General features: G+C 59.7%; 4 protein-coding genes across 4 annotated transcripts; all 4 read right to left on the bottom strand.

Annotated features, from left to right (window-relative positions):
* Positions 1-72: 72 nt before the first annotated feature.
* LOC126321788 (uncharacterized) lies at positions 73-3,110 on the bottom strand. The gene is made up of 2 exons (XM_049994221.1): positions 2,826-3,110; positions 73-852 (listed from the first exon to the last, which is right to left on the bottom strand). Exons 1-2 carry the CDS (start codon positions 3,108-3,110, stop codon positions 73-75), a joined length of 1,065 nt encoding a protein of 354 aa, XP_049850178.1.
* A 7,530-nt stretch (positions 3,111-10,640) lies between these two features.
* LOC126321787 (synapsin-1-like) lies at positions 10,641-11,645 on the bottom strand. Its single transcript, XM_049994220.1, has one exon. The coding sequence runs from the start codon at positions 11,643-11,645 to the stop codon at positions 10,641-10,643; it is 1,005 nt and encodes a 334-aa protein (XP_049850177.1).
* Positions 11,646-15,258: 3,613 nt separating this feature from the next.
* LOC126321786 (uncharacterized) lies at positions 15,259-15,873 on the bottom strand. Its single transcript, XM_049994219.1, has one exon. The coding sequence runs from the start codon at positions 15,871-15,873 to the stop codon at positions 15,259-15,261; it is 615 nt and encodes a 204-aa protein (XP_049850176.1).
* Positions 15,874-17,134: 1,261 nt separating this feature from the next.
* On the bottom strand, positions 17,135-18,580 carry LOC126321785 (polysialoglycoprotein-like). Its single transcript, XM_049994218.1, has one exon. The coding sequence runs from the start codon at positions 18,578-18,580 to the stop codon at positions 17,135-17,137; it is 1,446 nt and encodes a 481-aa protein (XP_049850175.1).
* Positions 18,581-23,011: the final 4,431 nt, after the last annotated feature.

Here is a 23,011-nt window from a genome sequence, read left to right as displayed (position 1 = left end):
GAACGCACTGCCCCACGACAGCACTTGATGGGCCCGGCCGAACGCACTGCCTCTCGTCTGAACTTGATGGGACTAGCCGAACGCACTGCCTTTCGTCTGCACTTGATGGGCGCGGCCGAACGCACTGCCTCTCGTCTGCACTTGATGGGCCTGGCCGAACGCACTGCCTCTCGTCTGCACTTGATGGGCGTGACCGAACGCACTGCCCCTCGTCTGCACTTGATTGGCCTGGCCGAACGCACTGCCTCTAGTCAGCACTTGATTGTCCTGGCCGAACGCACTGCCTCTAGTCAGCACTTGATTGTCCTGGCCGAACGCACTGCCTCTCGTCTGCACTTGATTGTCCTGGCCGAACGCACTGCCTCTCGTCTGCACTAGATGAGCCTGGCCGTTCGCACTGCCTCTCGTCTGCACTAGATGGGCCTGGCTGAACGCACTGCCTCTCGTTTGCACTTGATGGGCCTGGCCGAACGCACTGCCTCTCGTCTGTACTTGATGGGCCTGGCTGAACGCACTGCCTCTCGTCTGCACTTGATGGGCCTGGCCGTACGCACTGCCTCTCGTCTGCACTAGATGGGCCTGGCTGAACGCACTGCCTCTCGTCTGCACTTGATGGGCCTGGCCGACCGCACTGCCTCTCGTCTGCACTTGATGGGCCTGGCCGAACGCACTGCCTCTCGTCTGTACTTGATGGGCCTGGCCGAACGCACTGCCTCTCGTCTGCACTTGATGGGCCTGGCCGATCGCACTGCCTCTCGTCTGCACTTGATGGGCCTGGCCGAACGCACTGCCTCTCGTCTGCACTTGATGGGCCTGGCCGAACGCACTACCTCTCGTCTGCACTTGATGGGCCTGGCGAACGCACTGCCTCTCGTATGCACTTGACAGTGCTGGCCGAACGCACTGCCTCTCGTATGCACTTGACAGTGCTGGCCGAACGCACTGCCTCTCGTATGCACTTGACAGGGCTGGCCGAATGCACTACCTCTCGTCTGCACTTGATGGGCCCGGCCGAACGAACTGCCCCACGACTGCACTTGATGGGCCTGGCTGAACGCACTGCCTCTCGTCAGCACTTGATGGGCCTGGCCCAACGCACTGCCTCTCGTCTGCACTTGATGGGTGTGGTCGAACGCACTGCTACTCGTCTGCAATTGATGGGCCTGGCTGAACGCACTGCCTCTTTCACTTGGTTGGCCGGGCCGAATGCACTGCCTCTTTCACTTGGTTGGCCTGGCCGAACGCACTGCCTCTTTCACTTGGTTGGCATGGCCGAACGCACTGCCTCTTTCACTTGGTGGGACTGGCCGAACGCACTGGTTCTTCTCTGCACTTGATGGGCCTGGCCGAACGCACTACCTCTCGTCAGCACTTGATGGGCCTGGCCGAACGAACTACCTCTCGTCTGCACTTGATGGGCCTGGCCGTACGCACTGCCTCTCGTATGACCTTGATAGGGCTGGCCAAACGCACTGCCTCTCGTCCACACTTGATGGGTCTCGCCGAACGAACTGCCTCTCGTCTGCACTTGATTTGCCTGGCCGAACGCACTGCCTCTCGTCTACAATTGATGGGCCTAGCCGAACGCACTGCTACTCGTCTGCAATTGATGGGCCTGGCTGAATGCACTGCCTCTTTCACTTGGTTGGCCTGGCCGAACGCACTGCCTCTTTCACTTGGTGGGCCTGTCCGAACGCACTGCCTCTCGTCTGCAGTTGATGGGCTCGGCCGAACGCACTGCCTCTCGTCTGCAGTTGATGGGCCTATCCGAACGCACTGCCTCTCGTCTGCAGTTGATGGGCCTGGCCGAACGCACTGCCTCTCGTCTGCACCAGATGGGCCTGGCCGAACGCACTGCTACTCTTCTGCAATTGATGGGCCTGGCTGAATGCAATGCCTCTTTCACTTGGTGGGCCTGTCCGAACGCACTGCCTCTTTCACTTGGTGGGCCTGTCTTAACGCACTGCCTCTTTCACTTGGTGGGCCTGTTTGAACGCACTGCCTCTCATCTGCACTTGATAGGTCCTGGCCGAACGCACTGCCTCTCGTCTGCATTTGACGGGCCAGGCCGAACGCACTGCCTCTCGTCTGAACTTCATGGGCCTTGCTGACAGCACTGCCTCACGTCTGAACCTGATGTGCCTTGCTGACAGCACTGAATCACGTCTCAACCTGATGTGCCTTGCCGACAGCACTGCCTCACATTTACACCTGACGTGCCTTGCTGACAGCACTGCCCCACGTTTCCACCTGATGGGCCTGGCCGAACGCACTGCCTCTTTCACTTGGTTGGCATGGCCGAACGCACTGCCTCTTGTCTGCACTTGACGGGCCAGGCCGAACGCACTGCCTCTTCACTTGGTTGGCATGGCCGAACGCACTGCCCCATTCACTTGGTTGGCATGGCCGAACGCACTGCCTCTCGTCTGCACTTGGTGGGCCTGGCCGAACGCACTGCTTCTCGTCTGCACTTGGTGGGCCTGGCCGAACGCACTACCTCTCGTCTGAACTTGATGGGTCTGGCCGAACTCACTGCCTCTCGTCTACACATGATGGGCCTGGCCGAACGTACTGCCTCTCGTCTGCAATTGATGGGCCTAGCCGAACGCACTGCTACTCGTCTGCAATTGATGGGCCTGGCTGAATGCACTGCCTCTTTCACTTGGTGGGCCTGTCCGAACGCACTGCCTCTTTCACTTGGTGGGCCTGTCCGAACGCACTGCCTCTCTCACTTGGTGGGCCTGTCCGAACGCACTGCCTCTTTCACTTGGTGGGCCTGTCCGAACGCACTGCCTCTTTCACTTGGGGGGCCTGTCCGAACGCACTGCCTCTTTCACTTGGTGGGCCTGTCCGAACGCACTGCCTCTCGTCCGCAGTTGATGGGCCTGGCCGAACGCACTGCCTCTCATCTGCACTTCATGGTCCTGGCCGAACGCACTGCCTCTCATCTGCACTTGATGGGCCTGGCCGAACGCACTGCCTCTCATCTGCACTTGATGGGCCTGGCAGATTGCACTGCCTCTCATCTGCACTTGATGGGCCTGGCAGATTGCACTGCCTCTCGTCTGCACTGGATGGGCCTGGCCGAACGCACTGCCTCTCGTCTGCATTTGATGGGCTTGGCCGAACGCACTGCCTCTCGTCTGAACTTCATGGGCCTTTCTGACAGCACTGCCTCACGTCTGAAACTGATGTGCCTTGCCGACAGCACAGCCTCACGTCTGAACCTGATGTGCCTTGCTGACAGCACTGCCTCACATTTACACATGATGTGCCTTGCCGACAGCACTGCCTCACGTTTCCACCTGATGGGCCTGGCCGTCCGCACTGCCTCTCGTCTGCACCTGATGGGCATGGCCGAACGCACTGCCTCTCGTCTGCACCTGATGGGCATGGCCGAACGCACTGCCTCTCATCTGCACCTGATGGGCCTGGCCGAACGCACTGCCTCTCATCTGCACTTGATGGGCCTGGCCGATTGCACTGCTTCTCGTATGCACTTCATAGGGCTGGCCGAACGCACTGTATCTCGTATGCACTTGATAGGGCTGGCCGAACGCACAGCGTCTCGTATGCACTTGATAGGGCTGGCCGAACGCACTGCCTCTCGTCTCCACTTGATAGGTCCTGGCCGAACGCACTGCCTCTCGTCTGCACTTGATGGTCCTTGCCGAACACACTGCCGCACGACTGCACTTGATGGGCCAGACCGAACGCACTGCCTCTCGTCTGCACTTGATGGGCTTGGCCGAACGCACTGCCTATCGTCTGAACTTCATGGGCCTTGCTGACAGCACTGCCTCACTTCTGAACCTGATGTGCCTTGACGACAGCACTGCCTCACGTTTACACCTGATGTGCCTTGCCGACAGCACTGCCTCACGTTTACACCTGATGGGCCTGGCCGAACGCACTGCCTCTCGTCTGCACCTGATGGGCATGGCCGAACGCACTGCCTGTCGTCTGCACTTGACGGGCCAGGCCGAACGCACTGCCTCTTTCACTTGGTTGGCATGGCCGAACGCACTGCCCCTTTCACTTGGTTGGCATGGCCGAACGCACTGCCCCTTTCACTTGGTTGGCTTTGCCGAACGCACTGCCTCTCGTCTGTACTTGGTTGGCCTGGCCGAACGCACTGCCTCTCGTCTGCACTTGGTGGGCCTGGCCGAACGCACTACCTCTCGTCTGAACTTGATGGGTCTGGCCGAACTCACTGCCTCTCGTCTGCACTTGATGGGCCTTGCAAATCGCACTGCATCTCGTCTGCAATTGGTGGGCCTGGCTGAACGCACTGCCTCTCGTCTGCACTTGGTGGGCCTGTCCGAACGCACTGCCTCTCGTCTGCACTTGGTGGGCCTGTCCGAACGCACTACCTCTCGTCGCACATGGTGTCCCTGGCCTGCCTCTCGTCTGCACTTGGTGGGCATGGCCGAACGCACTGCCTCTCGTCTGCACTTGGTGGGCCTGTCCGAACGCACTGCCTCTCGTCCGCACATGGTGTGCCTTGCCTGCCTCTCGTCTGCACTTGGTGGCCATGGCCGAACGCACTGACTCTCGTCTGCACTCGGTGGGCCTGGCCGAACGCACTGCCTCTCGTCTGTACTTGGTGGGCCTGGCCGAACGCACTGCTTCTCGTCAGCACTTGGTGGGCCTGGCCGAACGCACTGCCTCACGTCTGCACTTGGTGGGCCTGGACGAACGCACTGCCTCCCGTCTGCACTTGGTGGGCCTGGCCGAACGCACTGCCTCTCGTCTGCACTTGGTGGGCCCAGCCGAACGCACTGCCTCTCATCTGCACTTGGTGGGCCAAGCCGAACGCACTGCCTCTCGTCTGCACTTGGTGGGCCCGGCCGAACGCACTGCCTCTCGTCTGCACTTGGTGGGCCTGGCCGAACGCACTATCTCTCGTCTGCACTTGGTGGGCCTGGCCGATCGCACTGCCTCTCGTCTGCACTTGGTGGGCCTGGCCGATCGCACTGCCTCTCGTCTGCACTTGGTGGGCCTGGGTGAAAGCACTGCCTCTCGTCTGCACCTGATGGGCCTGGCCGAACGCACTGCCTCTCGTCTGAACCTTATGTGCCTTGCTGACAGCTCTGCCTCACGTCTGAACCTTATGTGCCTTGCCGACAGCACTGCCTCACGTTTCCACCTGAAGGGCCTGGACGGAAGCACTGCCTCTTGTCTGCACCTGATGGGCCTGGCCGAACGCACTGCCTCTCGTCTGCACCTGACGGGCCTGGCCGAACGCACTGCCTCTTTCACTTGGTTGGCATGGCAGAACGCACTGCATCTCATCTTTACTTGATTGGAAAGGCCGAACGCACTGCCTTTCGTCTGCACTTGATGTGCCTGGCCGAACGCACTGCCTTTCGTCTGCAATTGATGTGCCTGGATGAACGCGCTGCCTCTCGTATGCACTTCATAGGGCTAGCCGAACGCGCTGCCTATCGTCTGCACTTGAGGGGCCTGACCGAACGCGCTGTCTCTCGTCTGCACCTCATGGGCCTCGACGAACGCACTGCCTCTCGTCTGCACCTGATGGGCTTGGCCGAACGCACTGCCTCTCGTCTGCACCTGATGGGCCTGGCCGAATGCACTGCCTCTCGTCTGCACCTGATGGGCCTGGCCGAACGCATTGCCTCTTTCACTTGGTTGGCTTGGTTGTACGCACTGCCTCTTTCACTTGGTTGGCATGGCCGACGCACTGCCTCTCGTCTGCACTTGGTGGGCCTGGTCGAACGCACTGCCTCTCGTCTGCACTTGGTGGGCCTGGTCGAACGCACTGCCTCTCGTCTGCACTTGGTGGGCCTGGTCGAACCCACTGCCTCTCGTATGCACTTGACAGGGCTGGCCGAACGCACTGCCTCTCGTATGCACTTGACAGTGCTGGCCGAACGCACTGCCTCTCGTATGCACTTGACAGGGCTGGCCGAATGCACTACCTCTCGTCTGCACTTGATGGGCCCGGCCGAACGAACTGCCCCACGACTGCACTTGATGGGCCTGGCTGAACGCACTGCCTCTCGTCAGCACTTGATGGGCCTGGCCCAACGCACTGCCTCTCGTCTGCACTTGATGGGTGTGGTCGAACGCACTGCTACTCGTCTGCAATTGATGGGCCTGGCTGAACGCACTGCCTCTTTCACTTGGTTGGCCGGGCCGAATGCACTGCCTCTTTCACTTGGTTGGCCTGGCCGAACGCACTGCCTCTTTCACTTGGTTGGCATGGCCGAACGCACTGCCTCTTTCACTTGGTGGGACTGGCCGAACGCACTGGTTCTTCTCTGCACTTGATGGGCCTGGCCGAACGCACTACCTCTCGTCAGCACTTGATGGGCCTGGCCGAACGAACTACCTCTCGTCTGCACTTGATGGGCCTGGCCGTACGCACTGCCTCTCGTATGACCTTGATAGGGCTGGCCAAACGCACTGCCTCTCGTCCACACTTGATGGGTCTCGCCGAACGAACTGCCTCTCGTCTGCACTTGATTTGCCTGGCCGAACGCACTGCCTCTCGTCTACAATTGATGGGCCTAGCCGAACGCACTGCTACTCGTCTGCAATTGATGGGCCTGGCTGAATGCACTGCCTCTTTCACTTGGTTGGCCTGGCCGAACGCACTGCCTCTTTCACTTGGTGGGCCTGTCCGAACGCACTGCCTCTCGTCTGCAGTTGATGGGCTCGGCCGAACGCACTGCCTCTCGTCTGCAGTTGATGGGCCTATCCGAACGCACTGCCTCTTGTCTGCAGTTGATGGGCCTGGCCGAACGCACTGCCTCTCGTCTGCACCAGATGGGCCTGGCCGAACGCACTGCTACTCTTCTGCAATTGATGGGCCTGGCTGAATGCAATGCCTCTTTCACTTGGTGGGCCTGTCCGAACGCACTGCCTCTTTCACTTGGTGGGCCTGTCTTAACGCACTGCCTCTTTCACTTGGTGGGCCTGTTTGAACGCACTGCCTCTCATCTGCACTTGATAGGTCCTGGCCGAACGCACTGCCTCTCGTCTGCATTTGACGGGCCAGGCCGAACGCACTGCCTCTCGTCTGAACTTCATGGGCCTTGCTGACAGCACTGCCTCACGTCTGAACCTGATGTGCCTTGCTGACAGCACTGAATCACGTCTCAACCTGATGTGCCTTGCCGACAGCACTGCCTCACATTTACACCTGACGTGCCTTGCTGACAGCACTGCCCCACGTTTCCACCTGATGGGCCTGGCCGAACGCACTGCCTCTTTCACTTGGTTGGCATGGCCGAACGCACTGCCTCTTGTCTGCACTTGACGGGCCAGGCCGAACGCACTGCCTCTTCACTTGGTTGGCATGGCCGAACGCACTGCCCCATTCACTTGGTTGGCATGGCCGAACGCACTGCCTCTCGTCTGCACTTGGTGGGCCTGGCCGAACGCACTGCTTCTCGTCTGCACTTGGTGGGCCTGGCCGAACGCACTACCTCTCGTCTGAACTTGATGGGTCTGGCCGAACTCACTGCCTCTCGTCTACACATGATGGGCCTGGCCGAACGTACTGCCTCTCGTCTGCAATTGATGGGCCTAGCCGAACGCACTGCTACTCGTCTGCAATTGATGGGCCTGGCTGAATGCACTGCCTCTTTCACTTGGTGGGCCTGTCCGAACGCACTGCCTCTTTCACTTGGTGGGCCTGTCCGAACGCACTGCCTCTCTCACTTGGTGGGCCTGTCCGAACGCACTGCCTCTTTCACTTGGTGGGCCTGTCCGAACGCACTGCCTCTTTCACTTGGGGGGCCTGTCCGAACGCACTGCCTCTTTCACTTGGTGGGCCTGTCCGAACGCACTGCCTCTCGTCCGCAGTTGATGGGCCTGGCCGAACGCACTGCCTCTCATCTGCACTTTATGGTCCTGGCCGAACGCACTGCCTCTCATCTGCACTTGATGGGCCTGGCCGAACGCACTGCCTCTCATCTGCACTTGATGGGCCTGGCAGATTGCACTGCCTCTCATCTGCACTTGATGGGCCTGGCAGATTGCACTGCCTCTCGTCTGCACTGGATGGGCCTGGCCGAACGCACTGCCTCTCGTCTGCATTTGATGGGCTTGGCCGAACGCACTGCCTCTCGTCTGAACTTCATGGGCCTTTCTGACAGCACTGCCTCACGTCTGAAACTGATGTGCCTTGCCGACAGCACAGCCTCACGTCTGAACCTGATGTGCCTTGCTGACAGCACTGCCTCACATTTACACATGATGTGCCTTGCCGACAGCACTGCCTCACGTTTCCACCTGATGGGCCTGGCCGTCCGCACTGCCTCTCGTCTGCACCTGATGGGCATGGCCGAACGCACTGCCTCTCGTCTGCACCTGATGGGCATGGCCGAACGCACTGCCTCTCATCTGCACCTGATGGGCCTGGCCGAACGCACTGCCTCTCATCTGCACTTGATGGGCCTGGCCGATTGCACTGCTTCTCGTATGCACTTCATAGGGCTGGCCGAACGCACTGTATCTCGTATGCACTTGATAGGGCTGGCCGAACGCACAGCGTCTCGTATGCACTTGATAGGGCTGGCCGAACGCACTGCCTCTCGTCTCCACTTGATAGGTCCTGGCCGAACGCACTGCCTCTCGTCTGCACTTGATGGTCCTTGCCGAACACACTGCCGCACGACTGCACTTGATGGGCCAGACCGAACGCACTGCCTCTCGTCTGCACTTGATGGGCTTGGCCGAACGCACTGCCTATCGTCTGAACTTCATGGGCCTTGCTGACAGCACTGCCTCACTTCTGAACCTGATGTGCCTTGACGACAGCACTGCCTCACGTTTACACCTGATGTGCCTTGCCGACAGCACTGCCTCACGTTTACACCTGATGGGCCTGGCCGAACGCACTGCCTCTCGTCTGCACCTGATGGGCATGGCCGAACGCACTGCCTGTCGTCTGCACTTGACGGGCCAGGCCGAACGCACTGCCTCTTTCACTTGGTTGGCATGGCCGAACGCACTGCCCCTTTCACTTGGTTGGCATGGCCGAACGCACTGCCCCTTTCACTTGGTTGGCTTTGCCGAACGCACTGCCTCTCGTCTGTACTTGGTTGGCCTGGCCGAACGCACTGCCTCTCGTCTGCACTTGGTGGGCCTGGCCGAACGCACTACCTCTCGTCTGAACTTGATGGGTCTGGCCGAACTCACTGCCTCTCGTCTGCACTTGATGGGCCTTGCAAATCGCACTGCATCTCGTCTGCAATTGGTGGGCCTGGCTGAACGCACTGCCTCTCGTCTGCACTTGGTGGGCCTGTCCGAACGCACTGCCTCTCGTCTGCACTTGGTGGGCCTGTCCGAACGCACTACCTCTCGTCGCACATGGTGTCCCTGGCCTGCCTCTCGTCTGCACTTGGTGGGCATGGCCGAACGCACTGCCTCTCGTCTGCACTTGGTGGGCCTGTCCGAACGCACTGCCTCTCGTCCGCACATGGTGTGCCTTGCCTGCCTCTCGTCTGCACTTGGTGGCCATGGCCGAACGCACTGACTCTCGTCTGCACTCGGTGGGCCTGGCCGAACGCACTGCCTCTCGTCTGTACTTGGTGGGCCTGGCCGAACGCACTGCCTCTCGTCTGTACTTGGTGGGCCTGGCCGAACGCACTGCTTCTCGTCAGCACTTGGTGGGCCTGGCCGAACGCACTGCCTCACGTCTGCACTTGGTGGGCCTGGACGAACGCACTGCCTCCCGTCTGCACTTGGTGGGCCTGGCCGAACGCACTGCCTCTCGTCTGCACTTGGTGGGCCCAGCCGAACGCACTGCCTCTCATCTGCACTTGGTGGGCCAAGCCGAACGCACTGCCTCTCGTCTGCACTTGGTGGGCCCGGCCGAACGCACTGCCTCTCGTCTGCACTTGGTGGGCCTGGCCGAACGCACTATCTCTCGTCTGCACTTGGTGGGCCTGGCCGATCGCACTGCCTCTCGTCTGCACTTGGTGGGCCTGGCCGATCGCACTGCCTCTCGTCTGCACTTGGTGGGCCTGGGTGAAAGCACTGCCTCTCGTCTGCACCTGATGGGCCTGGCCGAACGCACTGCCTCTCGTCTGAACCTTATGTGCCTTGCTGACAGCTCTGCCTCACGTCTGAACCTTATGTGCCTTGCCGACAGCACTGCCTCACGTTTCCACCTGAAGGGCCTGGACGGAAGCACTGCCTCTTGTCTGCACCTGATGGGCCTGGCCGAACGCACTGCCTCTCGTCTGCACCTGACGGGCCTGGCCGAACGCACTGCCTCTTTCACTTGGTTGGCATGGCAGAACGCACTGCATCTCATCTTTACTTGATTGGAAAGGCCGAACGCACTGCCTTTCGTCTGCACTTGATGTGCCTGGCCGAACGCACTGCCTTTCGTCTGCAATTGATGTGCCTGGATGAACGCGCTGCCTCTCGTATGCACTTCATAGGGCTAGCCGAACGCGCTGCCTATCGTCTGCACTTGAGGGGCCTGACCGAACGCGCTGTCTCTCGTCTGCACCTCATGGGCCTCGACGAACGCACTGCCTCTCGTCTGCACCTGATGGGCTTGGCCGAACGCACTGCCTCTCGTCTGCACCTGATGGGCCTGGCCGAATGCACTGCCTCTCGTCTGCACCTGATGGGCCTGGCCGAACGCATTGCCTCTTTCACTTGGTTGGCTTGGTTGTACGCACTGCCTCTTTCACTTGGTTGGCATGGCCGACGCACTGCCTCTCGTCTGCACTTGGTGGGCCTGGTCGAACGCACTGCCTCTCGTCTGCACTTGGTGGGCCTGGTCGAACGCACTGCCTCTCGTCTGCACTTGGTGGGCCTGGTCGAACCCACTGCCTCTCGTCTGCACTTGGTGGGCCTGGCCCAACGCACTGCCTCTCGTCTGTACTTGGTGGGCCTGGCCGAACGCACTGCTTCTCGTCTGCACTTGGTGGGCCTAGCCGAACGCACCGCCTCTCGTCTGCACTTGGTGGGTCTGGCCGAACGGACTGCCTCTCGTCTGCACTTGGTGGACCTGGCCGAACGCGCTGCCTCTCGTCTGCACTTGGTGGGCCTGGCCGAACGCGCTGCCTCTCGTCTGCACTTGGTGGGCCTGGCCGAACGCACTGCCTCTCTTCTGCACTTGGTGGGCCTGACCGAACGCACTGCCTCTTTTCTGCACTTGGTGGGCCTGGCCCAACACACTGCCTCTCGTCTGCACTTGGTGCACCTGGCCCAACGCACTGCCTCTCGTCTGCACTTAGTGGGCCTGGAGCTACGCACTGCCTCTCGTCTGCACTTGGTGAGCCTGGCCGAACGCGCTGCCTCTGTCTGCAGTTAGTAAGCCTGACCGATCGCACTGCCTCTCGTCTGCACTCGATGGGCCTGGCCGAACGCACTGCCTCACGTCTGCACTCGATGGGCCTGGCCGAACGCACTCCTCTCGTCTGCACTCGATGGTCCCGGCCGAACGCACTGCCTCTCTTCTGCACTTGATGTGCTTGGCCGAACGCACTGCCTCTTGTCTGCACTTGATGGGCCCTGCCGAACGCACTGCCTCTCGCCTGCACTTGATGGGATTGGCCGAACGCACTGCCTCTCGTCTGCACTTGATGGGCCCGGCCGAACGCACTGCCTCTCGTCTGCACTTGATGGGCCTGGCCGAACACACTGCCTCTCATCTGCACTTGATGGGCCTGGCCGAACGCACTGCCTCTCGTCTGCACTCGATGGGCCTGGCCGAACGCACTACCTCACGTCTGCACTTGATGGGCCCGGCCGAACGCACTGCCTCTCGTCTGCACTCGATGTGCTTGGCCGAACGCACTGCCTCACGTCTGCACTTGATGTGCTTGGCCGAATGCACTGCCTCTCGTCTGCACTTGGTGGTTCTGACCGAACGCACTGCCTCTCGTCTGCACTTGGTGGTTCTGACCGAACGCATTGCCTCTCGTCTGCACTTGGTGGTTCTGACCGAACGCACTGCCTCTCGTCTGCACTTGGTGGTTCTGACCGAACGCACTGCCTCTCGTCTGCACTTGGTGGTTCTGACCGAACGCACTGCCTCTCGTCTGCACTTGGTGGTTCTGACCGATTGCACTGAATCTCGTCTGCACTTGGTGGGCCTGGCCCAAAGCACTGCCTCTCGTCTGCACTTGGTGGGCCTGGCCCAATGCATTGCCTTTCGTCTGCACTTGGTGGGCCTGGAACAACGCACTGCCTCACGACTGCACCTTGATGGGCTTTAGTGACAGCACTGCCCCACGACTGTACCTGATGTGCCCGTTCGAACGCACTGCCCCACGACTGTATTTGATGGGCCCGGCCGAACGCACTGCCACACGACTGCACTTGATGCGCCCGGCCGAACGCACTGCCCCATGACTGCACCTGATGGGCCCGGCCGAACACACTGCCTCTCGTCTTCACTTGATGGGAACGGAAGAACGCACAACCTCTCGAATGCAATTGATGGGCCTGGCCGAACGCACTACCTCTCGTCTGCACTTGATGGGCCTGGCCAAACGCACTGCCTCTCCTCTGCACTTGATGGTCCTGGCCGAACGCACTGCATCTCGTATGCACTTGATAGGGCTGGCCGAACGCGCTGCCTCTCGTCAGCACTTGATAGGGCTGACCGAACGCGCTGCCTCTCATCTGCACCTGATGGGCCTTGCTGAATGCGCTGCGTCTCGTCTGCACTTGATGGGATTGGCCGAACGCACTGCCTCTCGTCTGCACTCGATGGGCCTGGCCGAACGCACTGCCTCTCGTCTGCACTCGATGGTCCTGGCCGAACGCACTGCCTCTCGTCTGCACTCGATGGTCCTGGCCGAACGCACTGCCTCTCGTCTCCACTCGATGGGCCTGGTCGAACGCACTGCCTCTCGTCTGCAGTCGATGTGCCTGGTCGAACGCACTGCCTCTAGTCTGCACTTGGTGGGCCTGTCCAAACACACTGCCTCTCGTCTGCACTTGGTGGGCCTGTCCAAACGCACTGCCTCTCGTCTGCACTTGGTGGCCCTGTCCAAATGCACTGCCTCTCGTCTGCACTTGGTGGGCCTGGCCGAACGCACTGCCTCCCGACTGCACTTGGTTTGCATGGCCGAACGCACTTCCTCACGTCTGCACTTGGTGGAGCTGGCCGAACGCACTGCCTCTCGTCTGCACTTGGTGGGCTTGGCCGAACGCACTGCCTCTCGTCTGCGCTTGGTGCGACTGGGTGAACGCACTGCCTCTCGTCTGCACTTGGTGGGGATGGCCGAACGCACTGCCTCTCGTCTGCACCTGATGGGCCTGGCCGAACGCAATGCCTTTCGTCTGCACTTGATGTGCCTGGATGAACGCGCTGCCTCTCGTATGCACTTGATAGGGCTGGCCGAACGCGCTGCCTCTCGTCTGCACTTGATAATGCTGGCCGAACGCGCTGCCTCTCGTCTGCACTTGATAGGGCTGGCCGAACGAGCTGCCTCTCGTCTGCACTTGATAGGGCTGGCCGAACGGGGTGCCTCTCGTCTGCACTTGATAGGGCTGGCCGAACGGGCTGCCTCTCGTCTGCACTTGATAGTTCTGTCCGAACGCGCTGCCTCTAGTCTGCACTTGAGGGGCCTAACCGAACGCGCTGACTCTCGTCTGCACCTGATGGGCTTGGCCAAACACACTGCCTCACGACTGCACCTGATGGGCTTTGCCGACAGCACTGCCTCACGACTATACCTGATGTGCCCGACTGAACGCACTGTCCCAAGACTGCACTTGATGTGCCTGGCCGAACGCACTGCCTCTTGTCTGCACTCGATGGGCCTGGCCAGAACGCACTGCCTCTCGTCAAGTGCACTGGCTTCGAGTGCACTTGATCCGACTTGCTGACAGCACTGCCTCACGTCTGAAACTTATGTGCCTTGCTGACAGCACTGCTTCACGTCTGAGCCTGATGTGCCTTGCCGACAGCACCGCCTCACGTCTGAACTTGATGTGCATTGCCGACAGCACTGCCTCGCGTCTGAACCTGAGGTGCCTTGCCGACATCACTGCCTCACGTCTGAACCTGATGTGCCTTGCCGACTGCACTGCCTCACGTTTACACCTGATGGGCCTGGCCGAAAGCACTGCCTCTCCTCTGCACCTGATGGGCCTTTCCAAATTCACTGCCTCTCGTCTGCACCTGATGGGCCTGGCCGAACGCACTGCCTCTCGTCTGCACCTGATGGGCCTGGCGGAACGCACTGCCTCTCGTCTGCACCTGATGGACCTGGCCGAACGCACTGCCTCTTTCACTTGGTTGGCTTGGCCGTATGCACTGCCTCTTTCACTTGGTTGGCATGGCCGAACGCGCTGCCTCTCGTCTTCACTTGATGGGAACGGCAGAACGCACTGCCTCTCGTCTGCACCTGATGGGCCTGGCCGAACGCAATGCCTTTCGTTTGCACTTGATGTGCCTGGATGAACGCGCTGCCTCTCGTATGCACTTGATAGGGCTGGCCGAACGCGCTGCCTCTCGTCTGCACTTGATAATGCTGGCCGAACGCACTGCCTCTCGTCTGCACTTGAGGGGCCTGACCGAACGCACTGCCTCACGTCTGGACCTGATGGGCCTGGCCGAACGCACTGCCTCGCGTCTGGACCTGATGGGCCTGGCCGAACGCACTGCCTCTCGTCTGAACCTGATGGGCCTGGCCGAACGCACTGCCTCTCGTCTGCACTTGGTGGACCTGGCCGAACGCACTGTTTCAGTCTGCAGTTGGTAAGCCTGGCCAATCAGACTGCATCTCGTCTGCACTTGCTGGGCCTGGCCGAACGCACTGCTTCTCGTCTGCACTTGGTGGGCCTGGCCGAACGCATTGAAACTCGTCTGCACTTGAACGCACTGCCTCACGACTGCAACTTGATGGGCTTTTAGTGACAGCACTGCCCCACGACTGTACAAGATGTGCCCGGCCGATCGCACTGACCCACGTCTGAACTTGATGGGCCCGGCCGAACGCACTGCACCATGACTGCACTTGATGGTCCCGGCCGAACGCACCACCCCACAACTGCACTTGATGGGCCCGGCCGAACGCACTGCCCCATGACTGCACCTGATGGGCCTGGCCGAACGCACTGCCTCTCGTATGCACTTGATAGGCCTGACCGAACGCGCTGCCTCTCGTCTGCACTTGAGGGGCCTGACCGAACGCGCTGCCTCTCGTCTGCACTTGAGGGGCCTGACCGAACGCGCTGCCTCTCTTCTGCACATGGTGGGCCTGTCCAAACGCACTGCCTCTCGTCTGCACTTGGTGGGCCTGGCCGAACTCACTGCCTCCCGACTGCACTTGGTGGGCATTGCCGAACGCACTTCCTCACGTCTGCACTTGGTGGAGCTGGCCGAACGCACTGCCTCTCGTCTGCACTTGGTGGGCCTGGCCGAACGCACTGCCTCTCATCTGCGCTTGTTGCGACTGGGTGAACGCACTGCCTCTCGTCTGCACTTGGTGGGGACGGCCGAACGCACTGCCTCTCGTCTGCACTTGGTGGGCCCTGCCGAACGCACTGCCTCTCGTCTGCACTTGGTGGGACCGGCCGAACGCACTGCCTTTCGTCTGCACTTGGTGGTCCCGGCCAAACGCACTGCCACTCGTCTGCACTTGGTGGGCCTGGCCGAACGCACTGTCTCTCGTCTGCACTTGGTGGGCCTGGCCGATCGCACTGCCTCTCGTCTGCAATTGTTGGGCCTGGGTGAACGCACTGCTTCATGTCTGCACTAGATGGGCCTGGCCGAACGCACTGGCTTTGAGTGCACTTGATCCGACATGCTGACAGCACTGCCTCACGTCTGAACCTTATGTGCCTTGCCGACAGCACTGCCTCACGTCTGAACCTGTTGTGCCTTGACGACAGCACCGCCTTACGTCTGAACTTGATGTGCATTGCCGACAGCACTGCCTTGCGTCTGAACCTGAGGTGCCTTGCCGACTGCACTGCCTCACGTTTACACCTGATGGGCCTGGCCGAAAGCACTGCCTCTCGTCTGCACCTGATGGGACTTTCCAAGTGCACTGCCTCTCGTCTGCACCTGATGGGCCTGGCCGAACGCACTGCCTCTCGTCTGCACCTGATGGGCCTGGCCGATCGCACTGCCTCTCATCTCTACTTGATGTGCCTGGATGAACGCGCTGCCTCTCGTATGAACTTGATAGGGCTGGCCGAACGCGCCGCCTCTCGTCTGCACTTGATACTGCTGGCCGAACGCACTGCCTCTCGTCTGCACTTGAGGGGCCTGACCGAACGCGCTGCCTCTCGTCTGGACCTGATGGGCCTGGCCGAACGCAATGCCTCTCGTCTGAACCTGATGGGCCTGGCCGAACGCACTGCCTATCATCTGCACCTGATGGGCCTGGCCAAACGCACTGCCTCTCGTCTGCACTTGGTGGGCCTGGCCGAACGCACTGCCTATCGTCTGCACCTGATGGGCCTGGCCGAACGCACTGCCTCTCGTCTGCACTCAGTGGGCCTGGCCGAACGCACTGCCACTCGTCTGCACTTGGTGGGCCTGGCCGAACGCACTGCCTCACGACTGCACCTTGATGGGCTTTAGTGACAGCACTGCCCCACGACTGTACAAGATGTGCCCGTCCGATCGCACTGACCCACGACTGCACTTGATGGGCCCGGCCGAACGCACTGCACCATGACTGCACTTGATGGTCCCGGCCGAACGCACTGACCCACGACTGCACTTGATGGACCCGGCCGAACTCACCACCCCACGACTGCACTTGATGGGCCCGGCCGAACGCACTGCCCCACAACTGCACCTGATGGGCCCGGCCGAACACACTGCCTCTCATCTTCACTTGATGGGAACGGAAGAACGCACTATCACTCGTCTGCACTTGATGGGCCTGGCCGAACTCACTGCTTCTCGTCTACACTTGATGGGCCTGGCCGAATGCGCTGCCTCTCGTCTGCACTTGATAGGGCTGGCCGAACGCGCTGCCTCTCGTCTGCACTTGATAGGGCTGGCCGAACGCGCTGCCTCTCGTCTGCACTTGATAGGGCTGGCCGAACGCTCTGCCTCTCGTCTGCACTTGATAGGGCTGGCCGAACGAGCTGCCTCTAGTCTGCACTTGAGGGGCCTAACCGAACGCGCTCACTCTCGTCTGCACCTGATGGGCCTAACCGAACGCGCTCACTCTCGTCTGCACCTGATGGGCCTTGCTGAATGCGCTGCGTCTCGTCTGCACCTGATGGGCTTGGCCAAACACACTAACTCACGAATGCACCTGATGGGCTTTGCCGACAGCACTGCCTCACGACAATACCTGATGTGCCCGACCGAACGCACTGCCCAACACTGCACTTGATGTGCCTGGCCGAACGCACTGCCTCTCGTCTGCACTCGATGGGCCTGGCCGAACGCACTGCCTCTCGTCTGCACTCGATGGGAATGGCCGAACGCACTGCCTCTCGTCTGCCCTCGATGGGCCTGGTCGAATGCACTGCCTCTATTCTGCACTCGATGGGCCTGGTCGAACGTACTGCCTCTCGTCAGCACTTGATGGGCCTGTCCAAACGCACTGCCTCTCGTCTGCACTTGGTGGGACTGGCCGAACGCACTGCCTCCCGACTGCACTTGGTGGGCCTGGCCGAGCGCACTGCCTCCCGACTGCACTTGGTGGGCATGCCAAACGCACTGCCTCACGTCTGCACTTGGTGGGCCTGGACGAACGCACTGACTCTCGTCTGCACTTGGTGGGCCTGGCCGAACGCACTGCTTCTCGTCTGCACTTGGTGTGCCTGGCCGAACGCACTGCATCTCGTCTGCACTTGGTGGACCTGGTCGAAAGCACTGCCTCTCGTCAGCACTTGATGGGCCTGTCCAAACGCACTGCCTCTCGTCTGCACTTGGTGGGCCTGGCCGAACGCACTGCCTCCCGACTGCACTTGGTGGGCCTGGCCGAACGCACTGCCTCTCGACTGCACTTGGTGGGCATGGCCAAACGCACTGCCTCACGTCTGCACTTGGTGGGCCTGGACGAACGCACTGACTCTCGTCTGCACTTGGTGGGCCTGGCCGAACGCACTGCTTCTCATCTGCACTTGGTGTGCCTGGCCGAACGCACTGCTTCTCGTCTGCACTTGGTGGGCCTGGCCGAACGCACTGCCTCACGTCTGCACTTGCTGGGAATGGACGAACGCACTGCCTCCCGTCTGCACTTGGTGGGAATGGACGAACGCACTGCCTCCCGTCTGCACTTGGTGGGCCTGGCCTAATGCACTGCCTCTCGTCTGCACTTATTGGGCCCGGCCGAACGCACTGCCTCTCGTCTGCACTTGGTGTGCCCGGCCGAACGCACTGTCTCTCGTCTGCACTTGGTAGGCCTGGCCGATCGCACTGCCTCTCGTCTGCACTTGATGGGCCTTGGTGAATGCACTGCCTCTCGTCTTCACTTGATGGGCCTTTGTGAACGCACTGCCTCTCGTCAGCACTTGATGGGCCTGTCCAAACGCACTGCCTCTCGTCTGCACTTGGTGGGCATGGCCGAACGCACTGCCTCTCGTCTGCACTTTGTGGGCCCGGCCGAACGCACTGCATCTCGGCCGCACATGATGGGCCCAGCCGAACACACTGCATCTCGGCCGCTCCTGATGGGCCCGGCCGAACGCACCGCCTTCCGGCCGCACTTTATGTGCATGGCCGACAGCACAGCCTAACGGGCTGGCTGACATCGTTGCCCTACAACCGCACCTGATGGGCTAAGTGGACAGTAATGTGTTATGACTGCACCAGATGTGCTTGGTGGACCCCACTGCATTACAACTGAACCTGTCCCCCTGCAGATTCGGTGGTAAGTATAGACCCACAGTATTTCTGCCTGTCGTAAGATTCGAATAAAAGGAGTCTCACCTGTTTTAGCTTTTAATGTGATGGTTCCCATTGTGGTTTGACCTCCATTTTTCCAAATTCAGCAGAACTTCATGTCTTTTGGGGAAGGACACCTCACGTGGTGCACCTTGAGTCCTCTGTGCCCCAAGACCTTGGCACACTTTATTGTCTTGGTGTCGTCGCTGCACGCTCCATCCTTCATTTTGGACATACACACCTGTTGGATTGTACGTAACGCCCTTAGTGTGTCACCATCTGCACCCACAATCATTATGGACTACCCATGGCATCCAAAATCTAGCACGGTAACCAGCCTGTTTTGGTGTGTTCGTCATGTACCCTCTAAGTTGTAGCCCCCTAACATCATACTGACGATGCCTTAGCTGACACCTCCCCACGTAACCCAAAGGGTAGATGCTCGTCTCCCTTGGGCATCAGTACTCCCTACTCCCGGCAACGGCCATCCTGCCAGGTGGCCTTTGCTGTGGCTGGATGACGCAAATGGAGAGAGCCCCTGGTCGCAGTGGGTGGCATCAGTGCGGATGCCCCTCAATGAAGAGGGTGAAGTTTCAGTCCGCTGGGCGAATGACCGCCAACATCTCTAAACGTTGTAAGACAGAATTTAATGCTGTGACATATAACCCCAAATCGTTAGATTCCCTATCCACGCCATGGGAGATATACAGGGCTGCGGACAGACATTAGCCAGATTCACCGCAATACCTTGTGTCCAGCAGAACCAATGGGGGTTCGTTTTTGGGGACTAAGCCTCTCACCCCGTGTGGGTTCGGGGGTAAGTATAGGCCCGCGGTATTCCTGCCTGTCGTAAGAGGCGACTGAAAGGAGTCTCAAAAGTTTCGGCCCTATGTGATGGTCTGCTCTCGGGTTTGACCTCCAATTTTCAAAATTTCCGTTGTTAGTGCGTGCCATTTGGGAAGGACGCCTTACGTGGAGTTTTTCTATTGGTCCATCGTGCAACACAATCTTGCATGCTATCTATTGTTGTGTGGTGGGATTTACACCCAGTGTCTTCTGGGTTGCCTCCTTCTCGTCTTGTGCGCAATCCCCTTCTTAGCGCCCATGACAACTGTGGACCATTTCAACACCTAAAATCCAGCACGGTAGTTAGTCCGTTGTGGTGGGGTCGTCATGTACCCTCTTGGTGGTAGCCCCCTGAGCACGCAGGGATCGCACTGCAGATGCCAGAGCCATTTCCTCTCCATGCATGCCAAGGAGTATGTGCCCATTTTGTCAGGGGCACGGGGACTCCAGTCAATGGGATATCGGCCAGGTACCCGTTGCTTTGGCTGGGTGGCGTCCTTGGGGAGAGCCCTTGTTCGGAGTAGGTGGCGTCTGGGCGGATGTGGCGTAATGAAGCGCAATAAATCACACTAAGCAGGTGGTCGCACGGTCACCAGCGTCTCTAAGCGATACAGAGTTGACTTTGATGCTGCACAATACGACCCTCAGTCGTTCCCCTCATTGGCTACGCCGTGGGAGGGACGCAGATCTAGTGCCAAGCCGGAGCCTTACGTACCACAATACCTTGTGTGCAGCAGGACTGATGGAGACTCCTTTCTTATGACAAAGCCTCTGTTTTTTGTGGAACATGTGGAGGATAAGTTGGGGAAAGTGGTGGGGTTGTCTAAAATGAGGAATGGGTCCATCCTGCTCAAGACGTCCTCCTCAGCCCAGTCACGGGCGTTGCTCTTGTGTGATAAGCTGGGTTACGTCCCTGTTACCGTCAGTCCCCACAGTAGCTTAAATATGGTCCAAGGGATTATTTACCATCGTGACCTATTGTTACAATCCGACGACGAGCTGAGAGCAGACTCGGAATGACGTGGTGTGCATTTTGTCCGTCGTGTACATAGAGGACCCAAGACTAACAGGGTGGCTACCGGTGCCTTTATCTTGGCCTTCGAGGGTGCTGTATTGCCAGAGAAAGTCAAGGTAATGGTTTACCGTTGTGACGTCAAGCCAAACGTCCCTCCCGCGATGTGGTGCTTCCAGTGCTTGAAGTTTGGGCATATGTCCTCCCGTTGCCCATCCAGCGCCACATGTCGAGATTGACGCCCCTCTCGTCCAGATTCTCCATGTGTGCCTCCGCCTGTATGTGCCAACTGTGGGGAACACCACTCTCCATGCTCGGTGGACTGCCCTGTTCTTCATAAGGTGCGGAAAATAATGGAATTTAAGACCCTGGACCGGCTTACTTGGGGGGAGTCAAAACTGAAATTTGAAAGGTTGCATACTGTGCCTCTTCGAACTTCTCATGCTGCAGCCACATTATCGTCGCCCTCGCGGGCGGCTGTTGTCGCTTCTCCTGTGCTGCCTTCAGTGGGCACTTCTGGCCGTGCATCTCTGTGTGCGCCCCCCCCCCCCCCCCCCAGTGTCTGTGGGCAAGCCTTCCTCTGTTGCCCCCTTAGCAGTTGGGGCAAACCATCTTCTGTCACTGCCCCTGCACATACTTCAGGAGTGACATCTGCTCAAAAACCGGGGGGCTCGATCCCTCCCCCGACTTCTCCGAAGGCGTTGCCTCTGCTGGTTCCTCTCTCGCGGAAGGGGTCCTTCGGGGCTCTCCCTTCCTTCGCTTCTTCTCCTACCCAGCCGGATGTCAGCCAGTGGCTGAAGGTTTCGGCACCTGCTGGTCGTAGGGCTTCTGTGTCGTCGTCAGCCTCCGCCGCTCCTTCAGAGAAGCTCTCCCATCCTTCTAACCCAAAGGACAGATACGAGAAGAAGGAACGGAATGTGTACAAGAAGAAGGACGTTCTGGTGGTTTCAATACTGCCTGCTGTACATAGTTCTGGCTCTGGGGATGAGGTGGAGATCCTCGCCTGTGCCGCAGATCTCGCCCTCACAGAACCGTCTGGGGCCTTTCCTATGGACGCAGCTGACGCTCCCCCAGTGGCAGCCGTTGGCTCTGAGGCGCCGTCTGCCTCTTAGTCGCCTTCACGCCCTCCCAGTCCCTTCCTGCTTCCATTCTCCAGTGGAATTGCGGCGGTAATTTCCGCCACCTGCCTGAGCTCCGGATGCTTCTAAGTGTTTCCCCTGTTCTCTGCATTGCCGTGCAGGAAACTTGGTTTCCAGCAATGCGGACCCCCGCCCTTCGCAGTGTCGGGGATACTATAAAACTGCGTGGCCTGTCTTAGAGGCAGTCGCTGTCAGGGTAGAGATGTCGCCAGCTATTACCGTTTGCTCTGTTTTCATTCCTCTGGATGGGGAGCTCCCACAACATGGCTCAACTCCCAGCCACCATTGCTGCTTCTGGGCGATTTCAATGCCCACAAGCCTCCATGGGGTGGGACTGTCTCCGATGACCGCGGTCGTACCGTGGAGAATGTGTTGGCTCAGCTCGACCTTAGCCTCTTGAACACTGGTGCTCCCAGGCATTTCAGTATGGCCCGTGGCTCATTCTCGGCCATCGATCTCTCTCTTTGCAGCCCCAGACTTATCCCATCCCTCCACTGGGGAGTGCATCCTGACCTGTGTGGTAGTGACCATTTTCCCATCTATTTGTCACTGCCCCAGTGTCATTCTTCTGGGTGCATGCCCCACTGGGCTCTCAACAGGGCTGACTGGCTGGCTTTCACTTCCACTGCCACCATTTCTTCTCCCCCACATGGTGACATTGACGAGGTGGTCCGTGTCTTGACCACTTCAATCATTTCTGTGGCTGAGGCTGCCATCCCCCGCTCTTCTGGACTCCTTCTGAGGATGGCTGTCCCGCGATGGTCGCCGGAGATTGCTGACGCTAATCGCGACCGTAGGCAGGCTCTCCAGCGTCATAAGCGGCACCCGTCTCTGGAGGCCCTCATCGCATTTAAGAGGCTACGTGCCTTGGCCCGTCGTCTTATTGCCCGGTGTAAGCAGGAGTGCTGGGAGAGGTATCTCTCATCCTTGGGCTCCTGTGTTTCCCCCTCGCTCGTGTGGTCCTGCATCCGGCCGATTTATGGCTACCAGACCCCTCTGGGTGTCAATGGAATCTCCCTGGACGGCGCTGTCTGCACGAACGCTGCCGCCATTGCTGACCACCTTGCCGCACACTTTGCTACCAGCTCTGCGACTGCAACTTACCTCCTTGCCTTTCGCTCATAAAGGAGCGAGCCAAGCGAACGCCATTATCCTTCTGCGCCCATCGTTCTGAAAAATAAAATGCTCCTTTCAGCGAGAGGGAAT

This window comes from Schistocerca gregaria, unplaced genomic scaffold (assembly GCF_023897955.1).
Source record: "Schistocerca gregaria isolate iqSchGreg1 unplaced genomic scaffold, iqSchGreg1.2 ptg000769l, whole genome shotgun sequence".
Taxonomy (NCBI): domain Eukaryota; kingdom Metazoa; phylum Arthropoda; class Insecta; order Orthoptera; family Acrididae; genus Schistocerca; species Schistocerca gregaria.
This window is presented reverse-complemented; position numbering and strand designations above follow the sequence as displayed.